Source organism: Carassius gibelio, chromosome B19 (assembly GCF_023724105.1).
Source record: "Carassius gibelio isolate Cgi1373 ecotype wild population from Czech Republic chromosome B19, carGib1.2-hapl.c, whole genome shotgun sequence".
Classification (NCBI taxonomy): Eukaryota; Metazoa; Chordata; class Actinopteri; order Cypriniformes; family Cyprinidae; genus Carassius; species Carassius gibelio.
The window spans coordinates 13,528,375-13,541,961 of NC_068414.1; the positions used below are offsets into that span (position 1 = coordinate 13,528,375).

The 13,587-nt window shown below is 35.9% G+C and overlaps 2 protein-coding genes across 2 annotated transcripts in view; both read right to left on the reverse strand.

The window, feature by feature from the left end:
* The window catches only part of LOC127979324 (perforin-1-like), a 59,029-nt gene extending 52,792 nt beyond the window's left edge, over positions 1-6,237 (reverse strand). The window contains exon 1 of the mRNA XM_052584691.1: positions 6,089-6,237. The gene's annotated coding sequence lies outside the window, so the exon portion shown is untranslated. The remainder of the gene's footprint in view (positions 1-6,088) is intronic.
* On the reverse strand, positions 4,254-6,660 carry LOC127979319 (perforin-1-like). The gene is made up of 3 exons (XM_052584681.1): positions 6,521-6,660; positions 5,737-6,254; positions 4,254-5,608 (listed from the first exon to the last, which is right to left on the reverse strand). Exons 1-3 carry the CDS (start codon positions 6,557-6,559, stop codon positions 4,411-4,413), a joined length of 1,755 nt encoding a protein of 584 aa, XP_052440641.1. The 5' UTR covers positions 6,560-6,660; the 3' UTR covers positions 4,254-4,410.
* Positions 6,661-13,587: the final 6,927 nt, after the last annotated feature.

Genomic DNA, 13,587 nt, shown 5'->3' on the forward strand with positions numbered 1-13,587 from the left:
GGAAATATGATTTTCAAAAGAAAAATTGCTGTCTAATATAACAACTAGATTTCTGACTGTAGAGGAAGTAACAGTACATCCGTCTAGTTGCAGATTTTACAAGATTGTTTCCACTCTGTAATAATACATGCTTTGATACATTTGTTGTTTCTGTCGTGCAACATCAAAATGGCCATATGATATTACGTGTGCACACAATCAGGTCAAGCGTAATTCCAATGCATTGGTTGCCAGGGACATTCTGACTGACTTTACTTATGTGTATGAATATTTGTTCACAAATGGTTGTAAAATGGAAAATGAAAGTGTATAACAGCTGAAGGGGTTACTGAGTCAAATCAATGCTTACCTAATTTTGAAAACGAATCTGAAATTGGGAAAAGACCTGTTACATTAACAGCCAAATATTTGGTGGAAACTTGACACATTGAAAAATTTAAGAAAGGCTAAGTTAAGCAATCCACATTAGCCAGTGTTCATTTTGCCATGTCTTTGCCAAAACTGCCCCAGATATATATTTGGTTTGCATTATTTGGGCCATATTCACTTTTTACCACATGGGCAATATTAGGGTCACATTGAGATTACACATTGCCGTGAACACCACATCTTTACCTACAAAGGCCTACGTGTGTATTTGATACATTTCGGCCATTTTTGGTGTTCAGACATCCATTTTGTACGGGCCATAAGAAGGCAAGCAGTGCCGTATCATTGCCTTAAGTAGCCGACATCTGCATGCTATCTCGGCAGATAGTGTTCTTTTGCACCCTCAACACTGGTGAGGCAAGATGTTAAAGTCAATAAAGACACAGGACACACCGCTGCTGCTTCACCTTCTGAGTCTTTGAATTGTCAGAGAATTTTGCTAATATTTCTGGATTCTCATATATCGGTTAATGTATAACATGAGACCATAATATGGGATCAGAATCCCACCTATAGTATTGCAGTCACAGATATATATATATATATATATATATATATATATATATATATATATATATATATATATATATATATATACAAATATATCAAGCGTGAAAACAATATTTAAAAGCAAAAGTAAAAATATATTGTAGAAGATTTATAAATGAAAGCAAAGTTTTCAGGATTTGAAACAAAGTTACGGATTTGAAAATAATAAGTGTAAATAAAAAAATTAATAGTGCATTTTAAAAAATAATAAGCATGAATCGAAACTTTAAACATTTAAAATTATTGCACAAAATCGAAATATTAATGCAAATATTGTCTGACTAAATCATCTTTTCCTTGGTTATATTTCAGTTTTTTTTTTTCTGCTTTCAGACATTTTGTGCTCATATATTAAATTTTGGTATGCTTATGCTGTTTTTCCCTTCGCTCTTGTTTCCATGTTCTATGCTTGCTTTTCTAAATGTTGTGTTAGAGTTTCATGTAAATCAGGGCGGGTTTAAGCGACATCATTGGTCCACTAGTTCTAGATTGACAGCTCCTCTTCTAGCCAATCATATGAAGAGGGGCGATGACATCACTCCAACGCACCTCATTAGCTGCTCAGTGTTATTCGCTTGTACAGGTGAAAATGATGGTGATGCAGTAGCGATCCATTAACGTAAAATTTGTGTTGCTTGTAGGAAAATCTTCTCTTGTTGCTTTGTTTGGACTGTCCATCAAGGAAAATTAGAAAATGGGTACAATTTTAAACTCACTCAAAATGTACTTCTTGTTATATTGATTTTACACAACAGTTCAATAAAGATTTTCAATGGAGCTGATATTCAGGGGAAAACACTCTTCCTCTTGTGGTACTGCTTGACCACATGCAAAATATCATATACTGTATCTCACAAGACCATCAACCTTATCAATGATATACTGTACGTGAAAGAAAAAGCTGCAAAGCTGTTGGCAAAAAAAACAAAACAATACATGACAAAAAATGGCAAAATATTGCCTACATACAGTTAACAATAATGATCAATATACAGCAAACTAATCAGTTGTGACTGGGATGTATTACTCTTACTCATATTATCCTCTCCTAACAGTAATAACAATATGCTCATTGTGGATGCTCCCTTTCGCAATGTGGCCATAGGCGAACATGTTTAAAGTTTTTATTCATGCTTATTATACATTTTAAATGCATTTTTGATCTACGCTTATTATTTTTCAATCTGTGACCATTGTTTGCAATTATGAAAACTTTGCTTTCATTTATAAATCAATCAATCAATCAATCACCTTTATTTATATAGTGCTTTAAACAAAATACATTGCGCCAAAGCACTGAACAACATTCATTTGGAAAACAGTGTCTCAATAATGCAAAATGATAGTTAAAGGCAGTTCATCATTGAATTCAGTTATGTCATCTCTGTTCAGTTGAAATAGTGTCTGTTTTAATTTGCAATCAAGTCAATGATATCGCTGTAGATGAAGTGACCCCAACTAAGCAAGCCAGAGGCGACAGCGGCAAGGAACCGAAACTCCATCGGTGACAGAATGGAGAAAAAAACCTTGGGAGAAACCAGGCTCAGTTGGGGTCAGTTCTCCTCTGACCAGACAAAACCAGTAGTTCAATTCCAGGCTGCAGCAAAGTCAGATTGTGCAGAAGAATCATCTGTTTCCTGTGGTCTTGTCCTGGTGCTCCTCTGAGACAAGGTCTTTACAGGGGATCTGTATCTGGGGCTCTAGCTGTCCTGGTCTCCGCTGTCTTTCAGGGCAGTAGAGGTCCTTTCTAGGTGCTGATCCACCATCTGGTCTGGATACGTACTGGATCCGGGTGACTGCAGTGACCCTCTGATCTGGACACAGACTGGATCTGGTGGCCACGGTGACCTCGGAACAAGAGAGAAACAGACAAATATTAGCGTAGATGCCATTCTTCTAATGATGTAGAAAGTACGGTGTTATGTGAAGTGTTTCCGGTTCCGGTTTACCTAATTAATGCAGCCTAAAAATCCTTTAAATCCTTTAAATCTTGTGCAATATATTTTTACTTGCGTTTTAAATTTTTGTTTTCACACTTGTTTTTTGTTTTTTTGTTTTTATCCATGACAGCAATTCTTTAGGCGGGATTCTGATCCCATAACCATCTCTTCAGTCAAAGTCACAATATACAGAAACAGTTGCTCACATAAAGCTTCTCGTCAGGTGCTGTTTCCACCAATTAGGCTTATAATTTCACTGAACACTTGAAATACAATATGCATTCTAATATATAGCTTAGAGTATTCACATAGGATACTTTGTCTTACTTTTGAACTTATGAACCATGTTCTATGTTTTCAGCTCTTAATCTCTTAATATAGTCCTTGCATGAACACATTTATTACCCTTATTTTCATAAAACAAAAAGTTTCTCTTTCTTTTTTTATTTACACTGTCACTTATGTAACTTATGACTCTCTAATGTTACATTACCAATCAAAACACATTATATATCCATAAATTCACTCTATGTCCACATTCCTGCTATCCCATAGTACTGGCAATTAGCTACATTCATGTGTAGCACACATGGTATTCAGATAGTTGAACCAAACTTTTAAACATCTATTTATGGACTATTTACACACTTTAGAGTACAAAATTTGCCATTTTCACAACTTTGACATATATAAAATGCATTTCCATGACAATTTATACATCTCATACATGGCGATGGAAGATATTAATGTCAATAAAGACACAGGACACACCACTGCTGCTTCTCCTTCTGAGTCTGTGAATTGTCTGAGCACTGCCCCCCCTCCCTTCCACCAGCAGGTTAACACGTCCCAAGACAGTTGTCAAATAATCAATAGTATGTAACACTCTCAGCAAGAAATATAAATAGCAAATATTCACAAAGACCATACAAGGTCTGCATTAACAAAATTCACTTTATATATTTTAATATATAATATATTTTGATGACTAATCATTTCTTTCTATTTTTCTTTATTATTGGTAACAACTACATGTTTCAGGTGTTCATGTGTAGTTTTAGTAATTTACAGAAATACAGATATGAGCTATGTCAAGTGAAGCTGCAGTCTGCAACAATAATATCGTAGAGAATGAAATATGACTGTTTCTTATAAAAAATAAATAAATAAAAATTTCAAAAAAAGTGTACATTTGCATAACTGATGATAAAGTTGAGTTTCTCGTTTCTCATTTATGATGTCAAATGAGGCAGGAGCAGCACTCCCTGTAGTTAGTTGCTTTTGCATTAAGTATGAAAAATGAAAGAATTAAAAATAAAGAATGAAACATATATCTTTCTTTAAGAATGCTTTATTAATGCAAAAACATAAAAGCAATGGGAAGAAAATGAGCAAAGCTTACATATATATATTTTTTTTCTAGCAGATAAAAGTGCTGTTGGAGTACAATGGGGTAATTTTTCATGCATAAAAGATGGATTTGAGATGCAGGTCACAGCATGATCAGCCTTTCATAAGTACTCTTGGAGTTTAACTTATTGCGAGCTAATTCAAGCCTTGGCAGGTCTTTAACCAGAACACCATTTCTTGAGCTGAAAATATCAGCCAGAGGGGCAGCCATTGGAGAAGGTCTGTATTCATCACACCGAGGGCCCTGTAGACTGGGTGCACATTTCACTTCATAGGTAAAATAGAAGGTGCCATATGTAAAAGCACAAGCATCACGCACAACTCCACTTCTAAGATCAAAAGAGCATGAACCAAGCAGATCACTGTTCCAGTAGCTGTCTGCATCATACACTGTAAAAGTAAGTTTTTTGGACGTTTTGATCTCAATAGGACCAAACTCAAATGTTTCTGGCCACTGCGGATTATCATTATCATCAATGGTCTCAGTGCGCTTAATTTGGTTGTCATATTCAACTGTTACAGTGCCATCCGTTTGTGAAACTCTATCTCCATACAGACCTTTGGCACTGAGACTGTAGACTTTCAGGGTGGCTAGTCCTTTTGCAGTTGGACAGCAGTTAGACTTTATCATTTGACTACTTTCACAAACACAAACACATCTGTCTCTTGCACTGCACTTCCTACCAATCTGGCAAGGCTCAGAGCAAACCTTCATAAGGGCATTTTCAATTATGTATTTTTCAACAGCTTTCTTCAGTCCTTTCCTGGCAGGGTGTTGATTACTCAGTAAGAAATGAAGGGGTTTCAGAGAGTAATGCACAATGTCAGGGAGACTCTTCAAAGACTCGTGCCAGTTTTTGAGGGAATTTGGGTGTGATGAACCAGAAAAAAGTAGATCTTCTCCATTTATGTTCCCTCCGATAATCTCTGTCTGACGTTCACTGAACATGGAGCTGAACTTTTCATTTGTGCCCATCTTTTTCTTCAGTCCTTTACAAAAATGTGCCTCTGTCTTCACAGTTACACCATAGTATGAACCAGAGGCTTCTACATCCAAACAGTCCTTCACTGCAGTGTCTGTAAGTCCATCCACTGCTGCCTGACAGGTTTTGATGGCTGTTATAGCTTTCATTTGCCCTCCTAACTCAACTTCTGTGATATAGTGAGTGCCATAGGTTGAGATCAGGTTGCGGTAGGCGTCTGGATCGTAGGATTTAGGGAGTGATTTGATTGATTCAAGAAACTCAGCTTGAAGAGGAGGCTTTTCAGCTACACGATATCTGTAAAAACAGTAACCATGTTTGAATTCAGTATGGTAATAAAGGGAGTGATTTGCAATTAAAGATTTAGTTTCTTTTCATAGCAGTTTTAACAATACGAGTGAATAAAAACACCCCAGTTGTCTCACCTGTAAAAACGGCACCCAACTTCATGTTTGGTGAAACTGTATTTGTCTTCTTTTGATTTAGCCATTGCAAATTTTGCTTCCCTGGAATGAGTGCTTCCAACTGCAGCTCCAACAGCATTCACATATAAACCAACTTTCCAGCCGACTGAGAGTGCTGCTGATGAATCATTGACCAGTGCTTCACTTGATTCAAAGATCTGACTCGAGACTTTCTTTGAACACTTTGGCAAGGCCCTCCAGTCTTCAACTGCAGCTGGTAGCTTCTGTTTCATTCCATTTAAGTAGTCATTTTGTGCCAATTTGCAAGTGCCATTTCCTAAATCCCATTTTTCCAAGTTGATCACGTAGGAACCTTTTCGCTTCATGGTCACAACATCAAATCCCTCTCCTGCAAGATTATATCCTGGAACAAAGGGAGCATCCTTACACTCCTTTGATGAACTTATATCATCCTCTCCAGAAATGGTCATGAGAAGCAATGCCCAGAAAACAAGGTAAACCTTCAACTGCCCCATGATCTGTTGTGAGATAGAAACATTTATGTCAAATCATTATGTATGTAAAAACTAACATCAAATGAACAGCGACACAGAATTGTAACTTTAACATTGTTTTAAAATTAACAATACTGTTACTTTTAAATGACCAACATTCTAATACATCATATAATTACTATTTTTATATTTCATATATATACTATTAATTTGATGATTTTCCTTAAATTCATAAAGTAGTTGAATTGAAGAGTTAGTAAATGTATCATGAAATATGTTGTCTTGCTAACCTGTGTCCTTGTTGGTGGATGAGTGGTTTTGGTTTTCATGTTTGTGATATATATGCTATGATGTGGCTATGACAATTCGTCCGATGACTAATAGATTGTGTGGGAACAAAAAAGAACATTTATTTTCAGGTTCATAGATGTGTTACATCAACAAATTGATAGCATGCACAGATGCCTACCCCTCAGAGGACCTCAGATGAAGTTTACCCTGAAACAACATACAGAACTAACAAATATTGCTACAAGTATGATTGCATCATATAATAATTGCTGTTAAGAGTGTTCATCGTCTGGTTGACTATGTGTTGAATTAGTTTTTCTGAATATTTCTGCCATTTGTACATAAACTGACAGTCCCCATCGATAAGCTACTACTAAATATTGTAGAAACTTGCTTTTATACAAATAAACTTGAATTGAATTGAATTATATCATGTCCTTTGAAGGCAGAAGAATCATGTAATAACAGCATAAATGCAATACACAACATCCCCCCCCCCCCCCCCTTCTTACTCTTGTGCCCCAAATGACATGGGCATAAGGGACACAATTAACCTGTACCAATTTTTCTATTCCTATATAAAAGGGGTCATGACATGATAAATCAAATTTGCCTTCATATTTTGGCATATAAGAGGTCTTTGTACTATTAAATAATCCTGCATATTTCATATCTTAAAACGTCCTTCTCGTTATAAACAAAGCATTTATTTAATCAAGCTCCAAAAATGACTTGTTTGGATTCGAGGGGGAATGTGACGTCACAAGGGCATAAACATTTGCTTAAACACCACTTCAAGACCTAGACATTGATGAATAGTCAATCCAAATAAAAAACCCATTATAATAACTGCCAATATCTTGTCTACACTTGATACAGTATACAGATACATGTTCACTTTCTGACATAGTTATCGACAATAGGACAAACGGAAGAGTGAAAGAACATTTGCTTTGTCATGTTTGGTTCCCAGGATCCCAGCATCAGAAACAAGTGGATCAGAGGATTATTCATTAATTCAAAGTATTCTGTTTTGTAAATATGGCATAGTGTAATGGAAAGTTTGCACAGAAACATTTGTTGAAAGATGTTGGATCTGACTGTATTTGCATCGCAAACTATAAGTAAATTAATTTAATAATGCTTTGTCTGTTGTAACGCACATGCAGGTCATCGATTCATGGGTTAAATTCAGGCATATAACGTGAAACCTTTTTACACTAAATGCCTGGCCTGGCGCCAGCCTGGCTGGACTTAAATTATTTACGATACCCGTGGGAGCCTCAAAGGAGACACGAAACCCCAAACATTCCACACAAACAAACTTTTCTTAAGGTTCTGTACCTTCGTCATTTTATTAATATGTATTTTGAATGTTTGTGTATTGCATAAAAATGGTTAATCCTGTGTAAATGGTTAAAGTTGTTGACTTATAAATTGGAAATGTGTCTCCTAATCTTAATGTTCTCAAATAGAGTCATGTTTTTGTAACCCCACTCCTGACCAGGTCGTAAAACTTTATGATCCAACTGGGAAACAGGACAGGAAGGCTAACTCTTACAAAAACTATGGTAAAATGTACTCAGATGTAGTCTAAATGTATATAGTATTATTTTTGTTGGTGCATTGAGATGTTTCCCATATAAATTGGGACTATCTGCAATTTATTAGCGTGTGTTAATCTTTAAATGTGTGTAATTCTGCATTTGAATGTAACTTCATGTTTTGATCATTTATATATGACATTTTTGGTGTCTGTTTAATCGTCATGCTTTGACGAACTCATTTATCTAAAGCAAATTAATGAAAAATTTATTTAATCTTGAATTACGAACTTGCTAGAATATCACTGCTGAGATCTGACAAGCCTAAGTTATTTAGGGTGGGTGTTTCCACAGAAACAAAGGAACTTTTTCTCGCTTCAAATCGCGGACGTTCATTGATTGTTCACGCGAACAGAGGCGTGAACCATCTCAAGCCATAAGAGCTGACCGAACAAGGTCCGCCCTCTCTTCGTTCTCTTTCACGCTGCTCTCCTGCTTCGATCCGTGTCGCTTCCGCTCGTCCCTCTGAGCGGCCTCGGGCCGCTCTAATATCGCCGTCCCTCTTAGCCATCTCTGTCTGTATTGTCGTACGCGTATTTACTCTGTGTGATTTGTAGTTTGATGTATTATTAGTTCAATTATTAAAAACCAATATATTCATGATTGCCTCCGAACCGCTCACATTACGAGTCAATGAAGTGTGATCTTTAGCTACATGCTGTTTAAAGTTAAATACTAAATTTATCATAATGATAGGATAATGTTTTCATGGCCAGAGAATATTTTTCCTTGAATTATAAGAAGTGATAACTTTATTGAAAATTGATAAGTAAATCTTACGACCGTTTGCTAGACAAACCACTGTTTGATTTGCAGTAATTTACAGTAAGAGATATCACAATAATTGATATGAAGAATGGAATATTGACATATTAATGAGTAGATTGCAGTGCCCTGTAATGAGTTATTGATGAATGCAATTGAGCTATTTTTCATAATCAATCAAATTTAGTGTAACTGTCATATGAAATATGTATTAATCATATTCCTGATTAATTATTCAAATTCCCTATATATCATTTGAGTTAATTATTATGTACAACCCAGTGCGGCTACACTGTAAATCATGGTTTTATATGGATAATGTTTTCAAAACACTTATTCACATGGAGTAGTGAGGGGGTATTAATACTGTTTCATATACAGTGACGTTAACTGATCTTAACAGTGGCCAGTTACTTAAAATCCTTAAAGGACCTGCTCACAGAATGAGCATTGAAAATATAAATTTTTCCACATATATATTTGTTTTTTGGGCAAAAAACTTCATTAACATTATGATTGAATCTTAATGAACATATTATAGGTTTAGTTCACCCCAAAATGAAAGTTAGCCCATGTTTCACTCTCCCTCAAAGCATCTTTCAGATGAATCCAATTGGAGCTATACTAAAACTTTTCCTTGTTCTTCCAAGCTTTACTGTGGGAATAGGCATCAAATAACGTGTGTGTATCCATAAAATATTCCTCACACGGATCTGGGGGGGTGAATAAAGGCCTGTAGCGAATCATTGTGTTTTTGTAAAAAAAAAAATCATAAAAAAAAATCATTACATAGAGTATTTAAAATGTATTAACCTGTTAGCCAGCACCCCCCATTATGGGACTCACAGCTGAAAGTGCTCTACATAACTTATAATTGTAACAGTTTGGAAAGAAGACCCTTTGGGCTTTACTTTTTATCAACCAGATTTGATAATGCTCAAAAATATTATTATTATTTTTTTACCAGACTTAAATATTTTTTTTATTTGATATAAAAATACATGAAATGAGTCCTGGAGCAATCTATAAAAGTAATGGGTTGAAAGCCACATGTCCCATGAGTTTCTGTTTCAAATCTGAATAAGATATCATGAAAAATGAGACTCCTTCAAATATTTTTATGAGACGATTGTCTAGACCCCCCACCCCCCAAATATACAAAAATATATTTCCAAATAGTATTGAAGGCTTCTACAAACTATTTAGTCAGTAAACATACCACTGCATAGTTTTTTTCAAAAATAAAACACACAACAGAAACTGATTTATTTGAGCACTAGAGAAATACAATAAGAATCATTTGAGTAAGAAAAATAAGAATAATAAGAAAAATAAAAAAAGATTTAACTTTGTTTGCCAATTACAGAAAATCATGAGATTGTTATTAATTCAGCATTTACAATGAATTACAGTGCAAATAAGTGCTGATGGCCACTTTTACAGATGGTAATAACACAAATGCACCATATAGTAAATAATCCACTCTCTCTATTCATATAGACACGTTCATTTTGATCAGTGATGGGAATAACGTTATAAATAACGCCGTTACTAACGGCATTACTTTTTTCAGTAACAAGTAATTTAATTGATTACTCTTCTCATCTTAATAACGCCGTTACTGTTACTGCCAAAAAATGCGGAGCGTTACTATAACTGATGAAGCGTTTTTGTTTTTTTCATCAGACCAACTAGATCTCTGAGCGAGAGGCTTTTTTTTACTGTTCTTCCTTGGTTAGTGGGCAGAGCATGAGACAAGCGCATAAATGCTGACGATTGGCTGAGGTAGAGTAAAATTTCATTGTAAGCCAATCAGAGGTAGAGTTGGTCGAGTGTTTGAAAGCACGCATAGTAGTGATGGGAATTTGGCTCTTTTGACTCAGCTCACTGAAAAGAGCCGGCTCTTTTGGCTCACAAACGGCTCTTTAAATGACTTTTACTATAATATTTCAATTTTTATTACATAATTTAATTTCTATAGGCTAAATTAGTAAAAATAGAGTCGGCTCTTCAGATATGCGAGCCAGCTCCCGACGTTCAACTAAAAGAGCCGGCTCATTCGCGAATCGTGAACGAGTCGATCCATCATAACGCATAGTCGGACAGGACAGGACACACAAGGAATAACACAAGCCAGTCAGTCAACGAGAGACAGGTATGGCAACGAGCCCAATTAATCCAAAAGTAGCCTTCTCTAAATGGAAGTATAGACATTACTTTTTCATTCAAGAAATTAAAGGAACAATTAAAGGAAATATCAAAAGTTCCAAAACATCTATTTTGTTATTTGCATTGATCCACTATATAAACATAATATCTACATACATGGCATTTGATTGGAGGCTAGTCTCACTTTGTCCCACAGCAACATTTTTATTTATTTATTTTTATTTATTTATTTATTTATTTTTTATTACAATGTTTCATGTTTCTGTTAATAATGTATTGTATCAAGTGTCCATTTCATTATAATATTCAGATTTATCATAAATAATTGAACTTGCACATGTATTTTAAGTTCCGTTAAAGAAGGGTAGAGGTGGGGTCACATTTGAGCATTTAAAATGTAATTTTACTTGAAAGTAACGCAAAAGTTACTTTCTTAAGTAACTAGTTACTTTTAAAATTTGTAACTGAGTAACTAATTTAGTTACTTTTTGGAAGAAGTAACTAGTAACTGTAACTAATTACTTTTTAAAAGTAACTTGCCCAACACTGATTTTGATAGCCTTGATCATACAGTAATAGCGAGCTGATTTGGGCTGATTTGCACTCACACACATGGTAATCATGCAGATACATTCACATTCAACATAAAACACACTCTCACATATATTAAAACTGTTGGAAAATAAAAGAAACAAAGAAAAAGGCCAACGCTATAAGTTCCGCCTCCATCAGCTGACAGGTGCATCAGAGCGCATCACGAGGGAGCGGCAAAATTCAAATATACTATCTTTCGCCTATCTTTCATTCATTCTTTTTTCCGGTGGATCGTCTCATTCTGTTTGTGACACTGTACGCAGCAAAACCATGCCATTTTTTTTACTACAAAGATGCAGTTTCTGACCGTGAGTTATTCCATAACGGACACAAACAGTTCTGTCGCTGAAGAACTGAAACGTAAACAAAGGAATTATGATCCATATAACAACGTTATTGCTTAGTTGGACTAAACGTGCTTCATGAGATGTCGTTCAGTGGACCCTTACCTTTCTAACTAATCCAGGATTTACAGCTGTGGATGTGTTTATGACTCATTATTACGGCCGATCTGGTATGTACAGCGTTTTCATTGCTCATGTTTTTATGTGTACTGCTTACACAAATGTAGCAAATACGGTCTTTATAAACTTTCCATTGAAAAAGGTTAAATAGTCTTTTCTCACTTTCGCTGACTGTCATGTGTGCAAGCTGTTCTAGGTTAAAGACATACGACGTATGCATAAATGTAAAGCAGCAGTTCTTTATCCTGTTCCTTGCAACCCCCTGCTCTGCACATGCTTTTTATGCTCTCTCTCTATCTGTCACGCTGTCTAGTCTCTGTTTCCCTGGGTGTCCACTAGTTGGCTCACTTCCCCTTAGGCACTTCACCATAGGCACTATAATTCCTCTAGTCTGGTCCTGTCTTCACAGTAATTGCACTCCATTTAATTGCACCAGGTGCAGGAAATCTATTGTCATGACCCTCCTTATAAATACCTTTCTTTCCCTGTTGTTTGTATGGAGTCCTTACCCTTCTTGTTACCTATGTTCTCGTCTCCCGAGACTTACCCTTGCCTTCTCGTCCTCCGAGTTCCCGTTCCGTTCCTTCCGGTTTCCTCTTTTGTTCTGTTTGTCTCCTTGGACTGTTTATTTTTGGATTGCCTTTTTTGTTAATAAAGTTTACCTACAATTGGATCTCTCCCTCTCCTTGTGTTTCCCTGGTGCACGATCGTCACTCTCTCTCTCTCTCTCTCTCTCTCTCTCTACCTCACCTGATTCATCAATGAACTGTATTCGAATTATGCACTTTATGTGTATAGACAGACAAGATATTTTCATGCAGCTATGAGAAGCATTGAACATGGATGTGCAAACGGTTCCCGTGATAGTGAGCAATACTAACTGGCAAACATTTCTTACTGTTACAAAAATCCTACAACGCAATCATGTATTCTGCTTTATTAAAGATCAAAATAAAACTGTATATTAAAATCTAAAATAAGCAGTAGCATTTACAAATAAGAGCATATCTAAAAGTATAAGAAAAAAAAAAAACAACACACAGGGCCAGCTAACCAATCTGAGCCCATTTTGTATTTCAGACAGGAATCACTTTGGCAAGTTTACTTGAGTTTATTGAACACAATTTATCTTTGGTTGTATGGTTCCTTATGGGGGTTCTTGCTCCCAGAATAAATTAACATACAAGAGCTTTAACATTAACCCCCATGGAACCATGAATTTAGAAATACATAACAATTAAGACTTGTCATTTTTTTAAGTCTTTAAAGCAAACAGTGATAATCATGTAGAAGTGACAGTGGGCCGTCTATCCTGTAGCCTGGTTATGAAGATGGGGTATCTCAGCAGTGAGGTCCATGCCAGCTAAGATTTTTGGAAGCCTTAGTGATCTGTAACAAACAAGACGACAGCCAGAAGGTGTGCAGTAGTGTGCTCATGCTTATAATGGGGAGGGAGGGTTGCGAGCCTTT

What these genes read in the sequence shown, in the direction of transcription:
- LOC127979319 (XM_052584681.1), bottom strand. Translation starts at nt 6,559, where the DNA reads ATGAAAACCAAAACCACTCATCCACCAACAAGGACACAG. An exon ending in ATCCACCAACAAGGACACAG is followed by an intron (nt 6,255 to 6,520) that starts GTTAGCAAGACA and finishes ATCTCACAACAG; the next exon opens with ATCATGGGGCAGTTGAAGGT. An exon ending in GTTGGGTGCCGTTTTTACAG is followed by an intron (nt 5,609 to 5,736) that starts GTGAGACAACTG and finishes CTGTTTTTACAG; the next exon opens with ATATCGTGTAGCTGAAAAGC.